The sequence below is a fragment of the Mauremys reevesii genome, linkage group 1 (assembly GCF_016161935.1).
Source record: "Mauremys reevesii isolate NIE-2019 linkage group 1, ASM1616193v1, whole genome shotgun sequence".
In the NCBI taxonomy this organism is placed as follows: Eukaryota; Metazoa; Chordata; order Testudines; family Geoemydidae; genus Mauremys; species Mauremys reevesii.
In genome coordinates this window covers 27761111-27778644 of record NC_052623.1, presented here as the reverse complement: position 1 = coordinate 27778644, position 17534 = coordinate 27761111, and the positions used below count along the sequence as shown (strand labels likewise).

Below are 17534 nucleotides of genomic sequence, written 5' to 3'. Positions count from 1 at the left end.
ATTGTTCTCAAATGAATCATTTCTTTCCAGTTAGGTTTGCTCATGCAGCAGTGTTCTGGGCTTGGAATGGGGTTGGTTTTTCAAAGCCCTATAAAATATCTCCTTTGTAGCTGATGTTTTTATATTGGAAGACAAAACCATAAAATTATCTGTATTTGCCTGGACTGAATAGCTTTTGTGGCATAGAAATGCCAAGCTACTTCTCCAGCGGCTCCAGAGCTCCCTCATGATGCTATGTTGTTAATAATTATAACTGTCTTACAGAATAATGCGTATCACTAGCATGTGTTCCATGATTTAGGACAGACAATCAGGCTTGGTCTATACTGCAAACTTATCTCGGTATAACTACATCGCTCAGGGGTGTGGATTTTCCATGCCCCTGAGCGACACAGTTGTATCAACCTAATCCCTGGTGCAGCAGCGCTATGAGAGGTCATCTCCCACCAGCTTAGCTACCGCCTCTCGGGGATGTGGCGTACCTGTGCTGACAGGAGAAGCTTTCCCATCAACATAGATAGCATCTGCACTAAGCGCTACAGCGACGCGGCTGCAGCATTATAAGGCCTGGTCTACACTACAGAGTTAGGTTGATGCAAGGTGATTTATGTCAACCTAATTTGTCAGTGTCTACACTAGAATGCTGCTTCTGCCAAAGTAAGTCCACTGCTACACCAGCATAACTCCATCTCCACAAGAGGTGTAGCATTTATGTTGATGTGGTTAGGGCAACACAGTGTCTGTGTAGACACTGCGTTATTTATATCACCTGTTGGCTGTCAACCCCAAGTGAGGCTGACAGCTGGTGTCCTCCCTCTTCTTCCCCATGCTTGGCTGACAGCTCAGGCTATCAGTGCCGGGGTGGCTGTCAGCAGCGGGGGAGCCCAGCTTTGAGCCCCACATGATGCTGACACCTGAGGCTGTCAGCGTCCCTGGTGAGGACACGCACTGATGGCAGAAGGAGCAAGTGTGGATGTGAACCACCACTTTAATTACTGTGGCGGCTGTACATCAACTTAAGTCAACTTAATTTTGTAGTGTAGACAAGCCCTAAGAGAGACAGTTGTGAAATGGAAATCTTACAAAGAATCTAGTGACAGAGGATGTGGAGAAAGCTAGTGTACTCAATGCTTTTTTTGCCTCTGTCTTCACAGACAAGGTCAGCTCCCAGACAGCTGCACTCTGCAGCACGGTATGGGGAGGAGGTGACCAGCTCTCTGTGGAGAAAGAAGTAATTCGGGACTATTTAGAAAAGCTGGATGAGCACAAGTCCATGGGGAGGGTGCTAAAGGAGTTGGCTGATGAGATTGCAGAGCCATTGGCCATTATCTTTGAAAAATCATGGCGATCGGGGGAGGTCCCGGATGACTGGAAAAAAGCTAATGTAGTGCCCATCTTTAAAAAAGGGAAGAAGGAAGATCCAGGAAACTACAGGCCAATCAGTCTCATCTCAGTCCCTGGAAAAATCATGGAACAGATCCTCAAGGAATCAATTCTGAACCACTTAAAGGAGGGGAAAGTGATCAGGAACAGCATGGATTCACCAAGGACAAGTCATGCCTGACTAACCTAATTGCCTTCTATGATGAGATAACCGGCTCTGTGGATGAGGGGAAAGCAGTGGATGTGCTATTTCTGGACTTTAGCAAAGCCTTTGATACAGTCTCCCACAGTATTCTTGCCAGCAAGTTAAAGAAGTATGGGCTGGATGAATGGACGGTAAGGTGGATAGAAAACTGGCTAGATGGTCGGGCTTAACGGGTAGTGATCAATGGTTCCATGTCTAGTTGGCAGCCGGTATCAAGTGGAGTGCCCCAAGGGTTGGTGCTGGGGCCGGTTTTGTTCAATATCTTTATTAACGATCTGGAGGATGGTGTGGACTGCACCCTTAGCAAGTTTGCAGATGACACTAAACTGGGAGGAGTGGTTGATACGCAGGAGGGTAGGGATAGGATACAGAGGGACCTAGACAAATTAGAGGATTGAGCCAAAAGAAATATGATGAGGTTCAACAAGGACAAGTGCAGAGTCCTGCACTTAGGACGGAAGAATCCCATGCACTGCTACAGACTAGGGACCGAATGGCTGGGCAGCAGTTCTGCAGAAAAGGACCTAGGGGTTACGGTGGACGAAAAGCTGAATATGAGTCAACAGTGTGCCCTTGTTGCCAAGAAGGCTAATGGCATTTTGGGTTGTATAAGTAGGAGCATTGCCAGCAGATCGAGGAATGTGATCATTCCCCGCTATTCAGCACTGGTGAGGCCTCATCTGGAGTATTGTGTCCAGTTTTGGGCCCCACACTACAAGAAGGATGTGGATAAATTGGAGACAGACCAGCGGAGGGCAACAAAAATGATTAGGGGGCTGGAGCACATGACTTATGAGGAGAGGCTGAGGGAACTGAGATTGTTTAGCCTGCAGAAGAGAAGAATGAGGGGGGATTTGATAGCTACTTTCAACTACCTGAAAGGGGGTTCCAAAGAGGATGGATCTAGACTGTTCTCAGTGGTAGAAGATGACAGAACAAGGAGTAATGGTCTCAAGTTGCAGAGGGGGAGGTTTAGGTTGGACATTAAGAAAAACTTTTTCACTAGTAGGGTGGTGAAGCACTGGAATGGGTTACCTAGGGAGGTGGTGGAATCTCCTTCCTCAGAGGTTTTTAAGGTCAGGCTTGACAAAGCCCTGGCTGGGATGATTTAGTTGGGATTGGTCCTGCTTTGAGCAGGGGGTTGGACTAGATGACTTCCTGAGGTCCCTTCCAACCCTGAGATTCTATGATTCTATGAGCTTCCGCCACTCCTGTTGGCTTCAGGAAATCTTGCAGGTTACAGCCCTTGATTTGGACTGGTTGTAAGAAATTAGAGGTAATATAAAAATTTACTTTCCGATATATAATAATAATAAAAGAAAAGAATGGATATATGTATGGCATAGTATCCATTATATTTTTATTTTTAATATATATATATATAGACAGATTTTTATATTGCCTCTAATTTCTTATACCCAGTCCAAATCAAGGGCTGTAACCTGCAAGATTTCCTGAAGCCAACGGGAGTGGAGGGAGCTTATCACCTTGCAGGATTGGGCACCTACTTTCCATATATATAATGGATACGTCAGGCTGCTGTTTTCTGTGTTATCGCTGGTAAAGTAGACACTAAAGCAGATGTTAAGAGAGATGGTCCAATAATACTGTCATCTTGAGCTGATTTCCCAGTGAATAGGCAGGTGGCTACCTTTGTCTTTGGAGGTACCTAGGGATCTGGGGCAAAAATCAGTACTTGGTCCTGCTAGTGAAGGCAGGGGGCTGGGCTCAATGACCTTTCAAGGTCCCTTCCAGTTCTAGGAGATAGGTATATCTCCAATTATTACATTATTATTATTATTATTATTATTATTATTATTAGAAGCGCCTAGAGTCCTAGATGCATTGGGAGCCTCATTGTGCTAGGCTCTGGACAAATACATAGCGAGATGCGGCCTCCCCCTAAGAGTTTACAGTCTAAATAGACAAAACAGACAAAGGGTGAGTGAGTAAACAAAGGCACAGGGAGGTGAGATGACTTGCAGAGTCTGGAATGGAACCCAGGTCTCTGTAGCCCCAGTCACTGAGCCACATTGCCTCCTTGTGTGTTTTGTAGCCAAAACCATGCACTGGCTGCAATAAGCTTATTGCAAGAGAGTTTATTAAAGGTCTAAAAGTGGAATTACCAATCTCTGCTACATTTAAGGTCTTATTTTAAGGAAATGTCCATTGAGCCAAATCTGACTCTTGCCTGACTGAAATGGAAAAGTGACAAAACAGGTCTTGGCAGTTCAACATAGGTGACATTAAGGGCCTAATCATGTAGCCTTTAAGCCCAAAGGTTATAAGATCATCCCTAACATTGATATTAACAAGTGCACTAGGGTAGTATTTCCACACCAATAAGTAATAAGTGTCTAATGATTGGGTTCAGTAAATCAGCTCCCACCTACTCTCCTCTCTTACCTTGTAGTTACTGATTTTATAGCAAGGTTTGTTTTTGTTTCATTTCTTAGTGGACTGTTTATCACCATTCACGACAAAGGCCATATTGCAACAATGCTAAACTCCTGGCCTGAAGAAGATATAAAGGTATGTTTGATTTCTTTTTATGCAACTGAGAAAAGCTTGCAGATATTTTTCATTTCTCACAATAATCCAACAGAGTTTGAAGCTTCCAATAGGAAATGCAGCCTATCCCTCCGAGCTCAAGTTTTGCATCGGAACAAACAAATCAAAAGAGAACTCATAAGTTTTTTGTTCTTCTGTAGGCTTTCTTTGCAAAGATCTCAAAGTGGTTTCCATTCATTATTTAATTAAGATTCAAAGCACCCCTTTGAGGCTGATAAATATGTTTTTGCCAAGGAGGAAACTGGCACAGAGACGTTAAGTGACTCACCCAAGGTCACAAAGGACATTTGTGGCAGAGCTGGGAAACAAACTCAGAAATCCTGAGTCCTAATCCTAGAGGTCAGTCACAAGCCTGCTTTTCTCAACTACAGGCAAATGCCATGTTCATTGAGCTTTGTTCATTAAGAGCTGAACAACTAAGAATTTTACACTAGCTGCTCTATTGAGCTTATGTCTATATAGTTCCTTTTGTTCCAAAGCACTTTGCAAACTTGGGTGAGTTTTCTCCTCTCCAGTCCATACAGCCATGCACAACTTCTGCATTCTGCTCTCTGCCAGCCCAATTCTCCAATTCTCAGCCTCACACCTTGTGTAGTCAATGGCACCTGTGCATAGTGGGTGCAGCACCATCAGTCTGGTCTGGTATCTGTGATTCAAGAAATTGCCCACTATAATTGGCATACAAGACCTAAAGGAAAATGTGCATGCTTTGCTGAGGATGCTAAGCTGGATGGGACAGGATCTGAGACTCTGGAAAATGATTTGGTTGATTATTAGCAAGACAAGGTGGGTGAGGTAATATCTTTTATTGGACCAACTTTTGTTAGGGTGAGAGACGAGCTTTCGAGCTACACAGACCTCTTCTTTCGGTCTGGGAAAGGTAGGTACTCCGAGTGTCACAGCTAAATACAAGCTCAAACAGTTTAGCACATACTCTGTAAGGGACCATTCAAGGTGAAGTGGCCTGTTAACACCCCTGCAGTCATAGGACAAAATGGGGGTGTTAGTGGGTTACACATTGCTGTAATAAGCCATAAATCCAGTGTCTCTGTTCAGTCCATGATTTTTAGTGTCTCGCAAAGTTATGAATTTAAGCTCCAGACTCACCTTTAGAAAGTGTTGTGCAGGTTTCCTTCGAGGATGAGGACTGAGAGGTCAGATATAAAGTGATCGCTTTGTGAAAAGTGTTCACCCATGGGTGATGTCATGTTTTTGTCTTTTATCATTTCCTGTGTGAGTTCATTCAAGAGTGCAGAGATTGTTTTCACCCACATAGTTGTTATTGGGGCATTTAGTGCACTGGATGAGGTACACATCATGTTGTGATGGGCAAGTGCAAGTCCCAGGGATCTTGCAAGGGGTGTTGTGGCGGGTGTTGATCATTGTACAGTGGAGAGATGTCTGCAAGTTTTGCATCTGTTGTTCTGGCAGGGTCTGGTGCTGCCTTGAGTTGCTGTGTCCTGGTCTGTGGGGAGCTTGCTTCTGATGATGAGCTTGAAGCAGCTGGAGAGTTGTTTGAAAGCCAGGAGAGTGGGTTCAGGAAAGATTTCTTTCAGGATGGGTTCCCCACTGAGCATGGGCTGTAGTTTGGTAAAACCCCATATGGGTTCCAGTGTGGGGGTAGGTGACAACCAGGGGTGTGCCTTTGGAGGGGGTTTTATTTCTGTATTGAAGCAGGTTCTCTCGGGGTATTTGGGTGACCCATTCCATGATGTGATCTACTTCTCTGGTGGAGTGTCCTTGTTTGGTGAAGGTGATTTTGAGTGTATTAAAGTGTATATCCCAGAGTGCCTGTATTTTCCTCAGGGCATATTCTCTGGTATCTGAGTGCCTGGCTGTAAATAAAGATTTCTTGATGTGTTTGAGGTGATTACTGGATTTATGAGGTAGATGTGGTGATCTGTGGGTTTCTTATATATAGTTGTCTGTAAGGTTCCAGTGTTGAAGCTGATCATGGTATCCAGGAAGTTGATGCTATTGTGGGAGTGTTCAAGAGAGTTTAATTCATGGGTAGTGGTTGTTGAAGTTGTGGTGGAAATCTGTGGTGGAGTTTAAGTCATCCATCCACCTCCCATTGACATAGTGCTGTCTACACTGCATAACTGCGTCACTCAGGGGTGTGGATTCTCCATACTGCTGAGTGACAGTCATACCAACATACGTTTGCAGGGCAGAGCAAGACTCAGAGTCCTTCACTGATGTTTTCCACTGTGCTTTGCCGCCCTCCTAGCCATCTCCCCATGGCTGACTTGCACCTATGTGATAACTAGTAGTACAGTAACCTACGCAGGGGACAAACTTCCATCCCGTACTGTGGCTACAAAACTGCATTGTTATAAAAATCTAGGGAGCTGGTACTGCAAACAATGTTAAATAAAGCATTAGCAAAGCTGTATAATGGACGCTCTTCATTATCTGCAGGCCATCGTGGTGACAGATGGAGAGCGAATTCTAGGCCTAGGAGATCTTGGAAGTTATGGCATGGGGATCCCAGTAGGGAAACTTGCCTTGTACACAGCCTGTGGTGGAGTTCACCCGCAACAGTGTCTGCCTGTCCTGCTTGATGTTGGCACAGATAACGAGGTAAGATTACCTGCTTATTTTGTGCATTTAAAAAAAAAAAAGCTGTTTTATTTAAAGCTGGGTTCTTAACTCAGAGAGTCAGTCCCTGAAATCGGAGCTAGAGTCAAAGACATCTAAGATAAGAAGACAGCTAACCCAATAGTGCATGGACGTTGCCAGCCAGGGCTGGCCTTACCACGAGGCAAACTGAGGCGGCCGCCTCAGGTGCCAGACTGTGGAGGGGCGCCATTAGGACCCAGAGTGTAGAAAATTGTGTCTGCTGCTGGTGCATATGTATTCTCTCTGCTCTAGATGCACAGAGATGGTGGAGTGCTGTGCTGGAGGAAGGGGGGCGCAAGCGACATAACAGGCAGTCAGGAGAAAAGGTGAGAGGGAATAACAGAAAGCAGCAGGAGCTACAGGGAGAGAGAGGAGGAGCCGCCTCTTATGTACCTCTCTAGCACCCCCAGGAGCCTGGACTGATTAACACCAGCTTCTCAGGGAGCTTCCTGTTTCCTGCTGCTTCCCTGAACCCACTTGAGGAGAACAGGCAGTCAACTGAAGTAGTAGGAGCCAGTTAGGCCCTTAAGATGCTGATATCGTCCCTCACTCAGGCCCTGCTACCAGCCTGCTTATTTGTCCCCTTCAATAGAGTGTTGAGAGCCACTATAGCTGGCACAGAACAGCTGTCATGAGTGAAAGAAGAAGACACTCCTCTGGGGTAGTATTCAGATAAAGAAAGAAAGCAAAGGAAGCTTTTTTATCTAAGCAGGAAGGAGCTCTCCTGAGATACATAGACACAAATGTTCATGGTGAGCCTTCCAGCCCCAGTGAGGATGTGAGTGGTGAGGAGATGCCTGATCTTCCAGTTAGTCAGAGTGCAGGTGACCTGGCAGCTACTGCAGCATCCATATCTCCATCTCAAATGGATGTAACCATGCACATTCCAAAAGAAAAGTGTAGATCAGAGAAGAGTGTGGTGGAGGCGCAAGAAACAGCTGCTGCTGAGTTTAATTCCTTAAGTCTAGATGATCCAGGACTGTGGACCTACTTGAGCAGTAGCCTGAGGGACTTCCTTGTACTGCATTGGCCACAGCAAGTGAAAAACTTCGTGTTCCCCAAAGACAATGAAAATAGAAGTTTCCATCTAACACATTACTGGTGTGAAATCCCCAATGGTGACAAAGTGGAGAGTGCTGCATACTGTTTTTGTTGCAAACTCTTCCAGTTTAATGTTCCAGATACATTGGGTTCTACAGGAACAAAGGACTGGAAAATCTGGCTAGAAATCTGGCATGCCATGAGAAGGCAGCAAATCACCAGAGAGCACTCCATAGGTGGAAAGAGCTTGAGATGAGACTAAGGTTAAAGGCCACCATAGATGATCAGCATCAAGAGAAGATTGCCTCAGAGTCTCTTTACTGGCAAAATGTTCTGAAAAGACTCATTGCCATTGTGTGAATGCTTGCTACCCAAAACCTAGCACTGTGTGGCACTTCAAATTGGCTGTATGTGCCAAACAATGGAAACTTTCTTAAAATAGTGGGGCCGATGGCTGAGTTTGATGCTATACTCCAGGAGCATCTAAGAAGAGTCACCACCCAAGAAATGTAAACACACCACTACCTTGGAAAAACAATTCAAAATGAGATCATACAGTTACTGGCAACAAAACTCAAACAGAAGATTGTGGCAGATCTGAAGTCAGCAAGATGTTACTCTGTTATTCTGGACTGCACACCTGACATCAGCCATATGGAACAAATGACTGAATGGTGCATTTTGTGACAACAACAGAACCTAGTGAAAATGTCCCTGCAATGGTGACTGTCAGAGAGCATTTTCTAGAATTTATTGACATTGATGATACTACAGGAGCTGGTATGACAAATGTGCTTCTTAAAAAGCTGGAAGATACGGGAATTGCGATAGCTGACATGAGAGTCAGAGCTACGATAATGGTGCCAATATGAGAGGAAAGAACAGAGGAGTGCAGACACGTATCCGAGAGTTAAACCCTCGAGCTTTTTTTGTCCCATGCAGTTCTCATTTATTGAACTTGGTGGTCAGTGATGCAGCATCAGCTTCCAGTGAGGCTGCTGAATTTTTTAATGTAATTCAAAGCATCTATGTATTTTTCTGTGCATCAACTCATCGATGGCAAATTTTGAAACAACATCTGGGAACATCCTCTCTGACACTGAAACCACTGAGTGCCACACAATGGGAAAGTCGAGTGGTGGCGATAAAGCCTATCAAACACCAAATTGGGAAGATAGATGATGCCATAGTTGCCATTATAGAGGATAATGCTATGAGAGGAACTGTTCGTGGGAGAACAGTGGCAGAGGGAAATGGAATCACCAGAAACATACATAACTTCAAATTTCTGTGTGGCTTAGTGTTGTGGCATGACACACTGTTTGAAATAAATGTTGTAAGCAAGAGACTCCAAGGTGTTGACTTTGATATATCTGGAGCAATGGAACAACTGGACAAAGCAAAGTCTTACTACAGTCTTACTGGTCAGATGAGGATTTCAAAACGTTCTGAAGAGTGCACAGAAGCTGGCAGAGGAACTTCACACTGAAGCTATTTTCCCACCCATTCAAGAATACAAGAGTCACCAAAGAAGAAGACATTTTGATTACGAGGCATGGGATAATCCTATGAAAGACCCCAAACAACAATTCAAAGTTGAATTCTTTAACCAGGTGATGGATTGTGCAATACAGTCAGTTGAAGAATGTTTCATACAGCTCAAGGAACACAGCAGTATATTTGGGATGTTGTATGATATTCCAAAACTCTTCACTATACCTGAAGAAGACTTACACCAGCAGGGCACTGGAGACAGTGTTGACCCATGATGACATGTGCACTATTGATGCGAATGATTTAGGTGATGAACTGAAAGCCCTTTCAAGATACATTTCAGCAGGATCAACTCCAAAGGCTGCTCTGGAACATATAAGAACATAAGAACATAAGAAAGGCCGTACCGGGTCAGACCAAAGGTCCATCTAGCCCAGTATCTGTCTACCGACAGTGGCCAATGCCAGGTGCCCCTGAGGGAGTGAACCTAACAGGCAATGATCAAGTGATCTCTCTCCTGCCATCCATCTCCATCCTCTGACGAACAGAGGCTAGGGACACCATTCTTACCCATCCTGGCTAATAGCCATTTATGGACTTAGCCACCATGAATTTATCCAGTCCCCTTTTAAATATGTGCACAAATAAGATGACCACCCTCTTTCCAAATACTTTTGTTGCTCTGCGAATATTTCTAACACTTTCTGTAACAGTTGCCAGTGGAGAATGCAGCTTCTCCAAGCTGAAGTTAATAAAAACACATCTATGTTCCGCAATGACATAGGAGAGGCTGGTCGGCCTTGCAACCATCTCAACAGAGCATGAGCTGGCCCAGACTGTGGACCATCAGCAGGAAGCAGTTCAAATCTTTGCAACCAAGAAGGCACGGAAAGCACCACTTTGATTATTCGAAGAGAGAAAAATGCCATCGTTTACTATGCATACAAGAAAAGTTACATTTGCTGTTCAGGTGTTTGAAAGTTAAGTGTTACTTAACATTTTGGAACAAGGCATTTTAAGTTGTTAGTTCTCCTTTATTGGGGTAGGTAGCAGAGCAGTATGATGAGAGGAGTAGAACAGGAAGAAGGCAGAATTGAGACCTTTCAAAGTTTTGACCCAAGCGAGGGGGCATCGGGGTGTCATTTGAGCTCCCCGCCTCGGGTGCTAAAATGTTATGGGCTGGCCCTGTTGCCAGCTTGCACTCTTGCTTGTAGTATGAGGTCAGATAAACACTGGTTGTCCTAATGTTCCGCTGATGGGAAGACAAAGCTGGAGCTGGGCCAACGGGAGCGGAAGGGTCAGCTCCATCTTTCAGCATGATAAGGTGAGTTAAAAGATTTCAGCCATGCAGATACAGACTGACTTTTCCTGTGAAAAGCGTAAGGAAACTGACACATCCCCGGGTGTGTTTGGAAGCGATTATATTTCAGCAAATGGAGAATCCCCACTGGGTGGTTTGGACTTAATTAATGGCAGTGTTTTGTCAGATTGCACACTTTACTGCACACGATAACAGAACAGGAGGATTCCATCTGTTCGCAGTTTTTCTGCCTTATGACTCTGGCTCAGAAGGGCTGAAATGCAACATTTTATCAATGCCAGAAGAGACATCTGTGAGGATATGTTTTTAAAATAAATTCCTATGGATATTTGCTATGGCCAATCTTGTCAAATATGCAATAAACTATTTTAAAATGTACTTGCTTCTCATTTGACCATAAGCCATCTGAATATATGATTCTCAGCTGGCACGGAAAAACCGGTGGGATAAAGCTTTCAAACTTGAATGCCTAAAGGCAGTCACCTCAATCCAAGCTTAGGCACCTTAATCAGCCATCTGATTTTTTCAGAGGTGCTCAGCACTCCTGGGCTTCATTCGGAATTGTGGGTTCTCAACACCTCTTTAGATGTGGGGCCCAGTGTTTCAGGTTGGGCTGCCTAAAAACTGAGGAAGCCAAATTAAAGGCCATTATGGAAAATTCAGGTCTAAGGCTATGGCTACACTTAAACTTCAAAGCGCTGCCGCGGCAGCGCTTTGAAGCGCTAAGTGTAGTCAAAGCGCCAGCGCTGGGAGAAAACTCTCCCAGCGCTGTCCGTACTCCACCTCCCTGTGGGGAATAACGGACAGCGCTGGGAGCGCGGCTCAGCGCTGGGGCTGACTACACTGGCGCTTTGTAGCGCCGCAATTTGCAGCGCTGCAGAGGGTGTGTTTTCACACCCTGCTGCAGCGCTGCAAATTTGTAAGTGTAGCCAAGCCCAAGTGACTTCCCCATGCCAGCAGCAGGAGGGGAGTAAGTGTCAGAATTGGGCATGCTGTTTCTCTGCCTTTGTACAGTCTCTCTGGGAGCGTACCCTGTTTAGTAATAAGCCCTGGGTCTCCATATCGGACAAGGCGAAGACCCCTGGCTCTGCTCTGGGTTCAATCACCCTGCACTGGCCACTGGGCCAGCAAGATTCTTCTTCCACTCTGCTCACACCTCAGAGTCAGTTGTTTGTCTCAAATTTCAGTCACATGGTTTGTACAGATACTTTCCTCTGCTCCCCTGGCTCAGGCAGGAGAGGGACTGGGGTCAGACAAGTAATTTACCCATCCTGATCCAAAAAGCCCCTTTGATCGGCATTCATTAAAAGTCAATGGTCAGGTTGTTGGTCTCCATTGTATCTCCAAGGTAGCTCCATTCTCATGTTGACAGTTCTTGATAGACCATTCACACGAACCCTTGTGTGCACAATCACATCATTACTTATCCCCTTTTCCAGGAAAGACATTTAACCTCTTCCTACCTATGGGGTAACAATACAAAAGTGAAAGGGAAACTGAATCACAAATGCTTTTCATAAAAATAATGCAAACATGTTCTTAGTACTCAGGCGTTCCTGGCTTTCAGGTCTGTGCTCGAACCACAAGGCTATCCCACTCTTGTGAAAAAAATAATAAATTTAATTTTTAAATGACTTGCCTCTGTCTGTGTTAGGTGCATAATGATGCATTTAAAAACACTTCCCTGCCATCTTTCTGGTACTGCAGATCATACAGATCAACCTTTTCAAATTAATTTCAAGCAGATTTGTGGTGGTGGCCAGACAAATTGGAGTGAGTGGCGTTGCAGTCCGGCCCACAGAGTCATGCACATTCAGGTTTGGCCTGGCCAAACATGGTCGGGCGATGGCTCAGGTCTGCCTCCCAATGCCAGCTCCACGGCCTATGCTGATGCGCACCCAGGGCTGACATGTGTGATTCTAGGTAAGGTAGCTGAGGTTTTGAATTTGGCATAAATGGATGGGTTTTGTTATTTTTATGCAGGAGATAACATTATTAAATCAGAAGTTTCCCACATCTACTGGGATACTTGGTCAGTGTCTTACAGAATACTTCCATGTACTGCTTGGGCAACTTAGCCTGTGGCTTTCAGAACTTGGAATCACCCACGTACCTCACTTTAGAGAACCAGTGACAGGCCATAGACCACTTAAAAATGTATTCAAGTGCTATATAGTAATGGAAATATGTGTCTCCTCTTTAAAGAACCATGGCATGGAAGAACAGTCTTAATCAAAATCAATGGAAAACCCCTTTCATATTCCCTGCTAAAGGAAAAACAGCTGGGTTTCTGTGGCTCTGGAAACAGAGTTAGTTTTAGCATACCTGCCAACAGTTAAGGTTTTTAACGCTACAGGACAATAGGCTTTGGTAGGATGCCCTCCCTCTGATAGCCATGATTCGGTTCCTGAGTCCAACGCAGAAGTGGGATCTCTTTCTGATGACTCACTGAGACCTTCAAAACATTCCGCTAGCTGGCCCATCTGTCTCCTGCTACAGCTATTTCTGTCACATTCTCCCGGATGTTATTTCTTTCCATGCTGAATCACCACTTTTGGAGGCAACTGCTTCTTATCAGCCATAGATAGGATGCAGGTCCCAGTTCAGCACCTGTTGGGTTGATTGGAAAAACAGTTTTTTGTAAGTCTTTTGAATGTATGGAGTTGTGTCCAATATCTGCAAAAGGCTTTGAGAAATAGAAATCTGAGTCTGATGTTAGAAAGTGACAGCAAAATCAAGGAGACTAGCAAACATACAGGTGAAGTTGAGGACTAAATGGTTCAGGAGATGAGTAAAGGGCTCTGCAATCAGATCACTGGTTCAAATCCAGCTCAGGTTAATGAAATAGAAAATGTGTTAGCATCTGGTGGCTTAGATGAAATGGATTGATGGCCTCATTAGTTCCTAATGGAGAGGAGTCCATGTTGCAAAAATTATGACTGTCCCTAGTGAACCCCACATGAGCAGTCTCCAGTAAGAAACCCGGAACTGAATGAGCAATGGACACTGAACTATCTACAAGCTGGGCCTTGCAGGGCAAGAGTGAAACACTTCAGGAAGGTGGCATAAGGAAGCACTGTCACTGCATGAGCTCTTCTCATCCTGTGGAGAGAGGACTCTGCTTCCCAGTGCTGTCCAGCAAGCACTCAATTCCTATGATTGTAGTTCCACAGTGAGACACTCCTTGGTGTGGGTTTATTTACCATGAACTAAAGCTACATTTGGTGTTCAGGAAGGGATTTGTGTTTGCATCATGCCCAGGAACTGGACAGCCGCCATGTTTTGTTGTTTATCAATAATGATTGAAGCTGACATAAATGTGAGACACATGTACATTTTGGATGTAAATCTCTGTCCGGCAGAGAAGCAGGTGCCATAAACAGAATGCTTTGTGTCCTAGGCTCTCCTGAATGATCCACTCTATATTGGACTGAAACACAAGCGGGTCCGTGGGAAACAATACGATGAACTGATTGATGAGTTTATGCAAGCAGTCACTAACAAGTAAGTGGGGCTTTGTGTGAGTCTCCTCTTAGCTGCTTCCATTTAAAAGATGTTAAAACACTCAAAGTAAACACTAGTTTAATTGATAGCTAAGCAAAGAAAATCCATTAATGCAAACCCCTTGGGTGGTCTGGAAATGACCCTGGGTGCTCGAACGCTCCATGTCAAAATTATTTATGTCTTTAGAGAGCTGAGAGGGGACTGACTATTTATAACCATTTCCTGTCCATACATTAGGCTAGAGGTGTCAAATGGGCCTGTGGGCTGTATCCAGTCTCCATGGTGTATTTACGTGAGCTACATAGCAGATTCACGATCTCAGTGTCCTTTTTTTTTCGTTTTGTTAAGTGTCTAGCTGTCACGGTTGTGAAGTAAACCTTCTAAAAGTAAACAGGGTGTAATTCAATGTGGGGCTGTCTGCCTGAATCTGCAAGCAGCCTGTAAATGACTTACTCTGAGAATGTGAGCTTCCCTGCCTGCCAGTAATCACATCAGTCTCAACCCTAAAGCCTGAAGACATATAAGCATCAACTATCATATTGCTTATTTTAGCAGTGGAACAGGGAAGCTGTTAGGAGTAAATTCTCTGGCTAAAGAATGTGGAATGGGAAGGGAAAGAAGTATAGAGAAATGAAAAGAGAAGAGACACACTAAGCGGGAGGAAAGATGGTCCAGTGATTAGTGTGCTAGCTCTGGGACTGGGGACCCAGGTTCAATTTCCTGTGAGGCTTTGGCCAAGTCACTTAGTCTGTCTGTGCCTCATCTCCCCTGTACAGTGTAGTGCAATGCTTTAAACGTGGTGATGTGCTCTGATACCATGGTAGTGGAGGCCATATAAATATTTAAAATAGACAAATATGCAGGGAGCTAGAGAAGAGAAACTGGAAGGAGAAAGACAGAAATAGTGCAGGAGCCCACTGTATGAGCCAGACTGCCACGACAAGGTACTTAATAACAAAGGCCTGGTCTACACTACGACTTTAGGTCGAATTTAGCAGCGTTACCGCGATTTAAGCCTGGACCTGTCCACCCAACAAAGCTCTTTTTTTCAACTTAAAGGGCTCTTTAAATCAGTTTCTTTACTCCACCTCCAGCGAGGGGCTTAGCACTGAAATCGGCCTTGCCAGGTCGAATTTGGGATAGTGTGGATGCAATTCGACGGTATTGGCCTCCGGGAGCTATCCCAGAGTGCTCCATTGTGACCGCTCTGGACAGTGCTCTCAGCTCAGATGCACTGGCCAGGTAGACAGGAAAAGGCCCGCGAGCTTTTGAATTTAATTTCCTGTTTGGCCTGCGTGTTTGCAGAGCTCATGCAGAGCTCATCAGCATGATGTGCACATTGCCGAGGCACATTGCACAGTCCGTACGTTGTGAGAAGTCTATGACCATGTCCCTCTCGTCACCGCACTGCCGTCACCTCCACGCCTGGTTTCACACGAAACAATTGTCTGCCATTGCTCTGACGGAGGGAGGGGCGACTGATGACATAGCTTACAGGGATTAAAATCAACAAAAGGGGTGGCTTTGCATCAAGGAGAAACACAAACAACTGTCACACAGAATGGCCCCCTCAAGGATTGAACTCAAAACCCTGGGTTTAGCAGGCCGTTGATTTCACAAAACAAATTGGGTCAATTTCTTGTTTTGATCCATCTATCTTTTACATCTTAGGCTGGCAGCAGATGGTGCAGTATGACTACAAGCCATCGTCATCTCCTGGGTGCTCAGCAGAAGATGTTGCATGACAATTGCTAGCCATCATCATCATCTCCTGGCTGCTCGCCAGAAGATGGTGCAGTATGAGTGCTAGCCATCATCATCTCCTGGGTGCTTGGCAGAAGATGGGAATGACCTTGCTGAGTCATTCCCATGTCTGCTAAAGCGCCCCTGACCGATCTCACCGAGGTCGGCTAAAAGAGCACCAAGGAATATGATGACGATGGCTACCAATTGTAACGCACCATCTGCTGCCAAAAGACATGAGCTGCTGTGTAGTAATGCAGTCCCATGTCTGCCAGCACCCAGGAGATAGGTAATAATTGGAGATATACCAATCTCCTAGAGCTGGAAGGGACCTTGAAAGGTCATTGAGTCCAGCCCCCTGCCTTTACTAACAGGACCAATTTTTGCCCCAGATCCCTAAGTGGCCCCCTCAAAGATTGAACTCACAACCCTAGGTTTAGCAGGCCAGTGCTCAAACCACTGAGCTATCCCTCCCCCAGATATACAGTGATGGTGAGCTGAATGGGCTCCATGCTTGCCGTGGTATGGCGTCTGCTCAGGTAACCGAGGAAAAAAAGCACAAAATGATTGTCTGCCGTTGCTTTCACAGAGGTAGGGAGGGAGGGAGAGGGGGGGCCTGATGACATGTACCCAGAACCACCCACGACACTGTTTTTGCTCCATCAGGCATTGGGATCTCAACCCAGAATCTCAATGGGCAGTGGATTCTGCGGGAACTGTGGTATAGCTACACACAACTACCCACAATGCAACGCTCTGGAAGTCAATGCTAGCCTCGGTACTGTGGACGCAGTCCGCTGACTTAATGCACTTAGAGCATTTTATATGAGGACACACACAATCACTCTTTCAGTGCGGGAGGACTGCATGAGCTCAGAGAACATTTCATCGCGAGTGCATTTTTTTCGCCTTCTTATCTGTGCTAGCCTCTGGGACGGAGATGATAGGGGGAGCATTGAAACATTTGCAGCTGCGGGAGGAAAAAAAGGGAGAATATTCTTTAGAAAGACACAGTTTAGAGAACAATGGGTAGACTCTTTCACGGTGAACCAAGCTGTTAACATTACATAGCACATGTGCTTTCGTTACAAAGTCGCATTTCGCCTCTTATATTGAGGGCCTGCCAGTTTTCGGAGGGGCTGCAGTTTTCGGGTTAATTTGCAGCACAAACTCAACTAGCCGCCCCCCCCCCCCACACACACACAATTCTCTGGGATGATCACTTCACCCCTCCCCCCACCACGTGGCTAACAGCACGGATGATTTCTTTTCAGCCACGGGCACACAGCCCAGCAGGAACGGCCACCTCTGAATGTCCCCTTAATAAAATTCCCCTATTTCAACCAGGTGACCACTCTCCTGAGGATAACACAGAGAGCTAAAGAACGGATGTTGCTTGACTGCATTCCAGTAGCTGTACTGGCCGCGAATGCATCCCAAGTCTTCAGGGCAAATTAATCATTTAACATGCTTGCTTTTAAACCATGTATTATATTTACAAAGGTACACTCAAATATTTTGGCATTTCATCTTTTGGAACAGAGTTCTGATAGCACAATTCATCTCCCCATACAGCGATCAGATCCAGTACCTCCTGTTCAGTCCATGCTGGAGCTCTTTTGCGATTCTGGGACTCCATGGTCACCTCTG

The 17534-nt window shown here is 45.2% G+C and overlaps 1 protein-coding gene across 1 annotated transcript in view; it reads left to right on the top strand.

Annotated features, from left to right (window-relative positions):
* Positions 1 to 17534, top strand: part of ME3 (malic enzyme 3) — a 200650-nt gene that overhangs the window by 126976 nt on the left and 56140 nt on the right. Inside the window, exons 4-6 of the mRNA XM_039520379.1 lie at positions 4045 to 4120; positions 6581 to 6742; positions 14038 to 14141. Of these exons, the coding sequence (XP_039376313.1) occupies positions 4045 to 4120; positions 6581 to 6742; positions 14038 to 14141 (342 nt within the window). The remainder of the gene's footprint in view (positions 1 to 4044; positions 4121 to 6580; positions 6743 to 14037; positions 14142 to 17534) is intronic.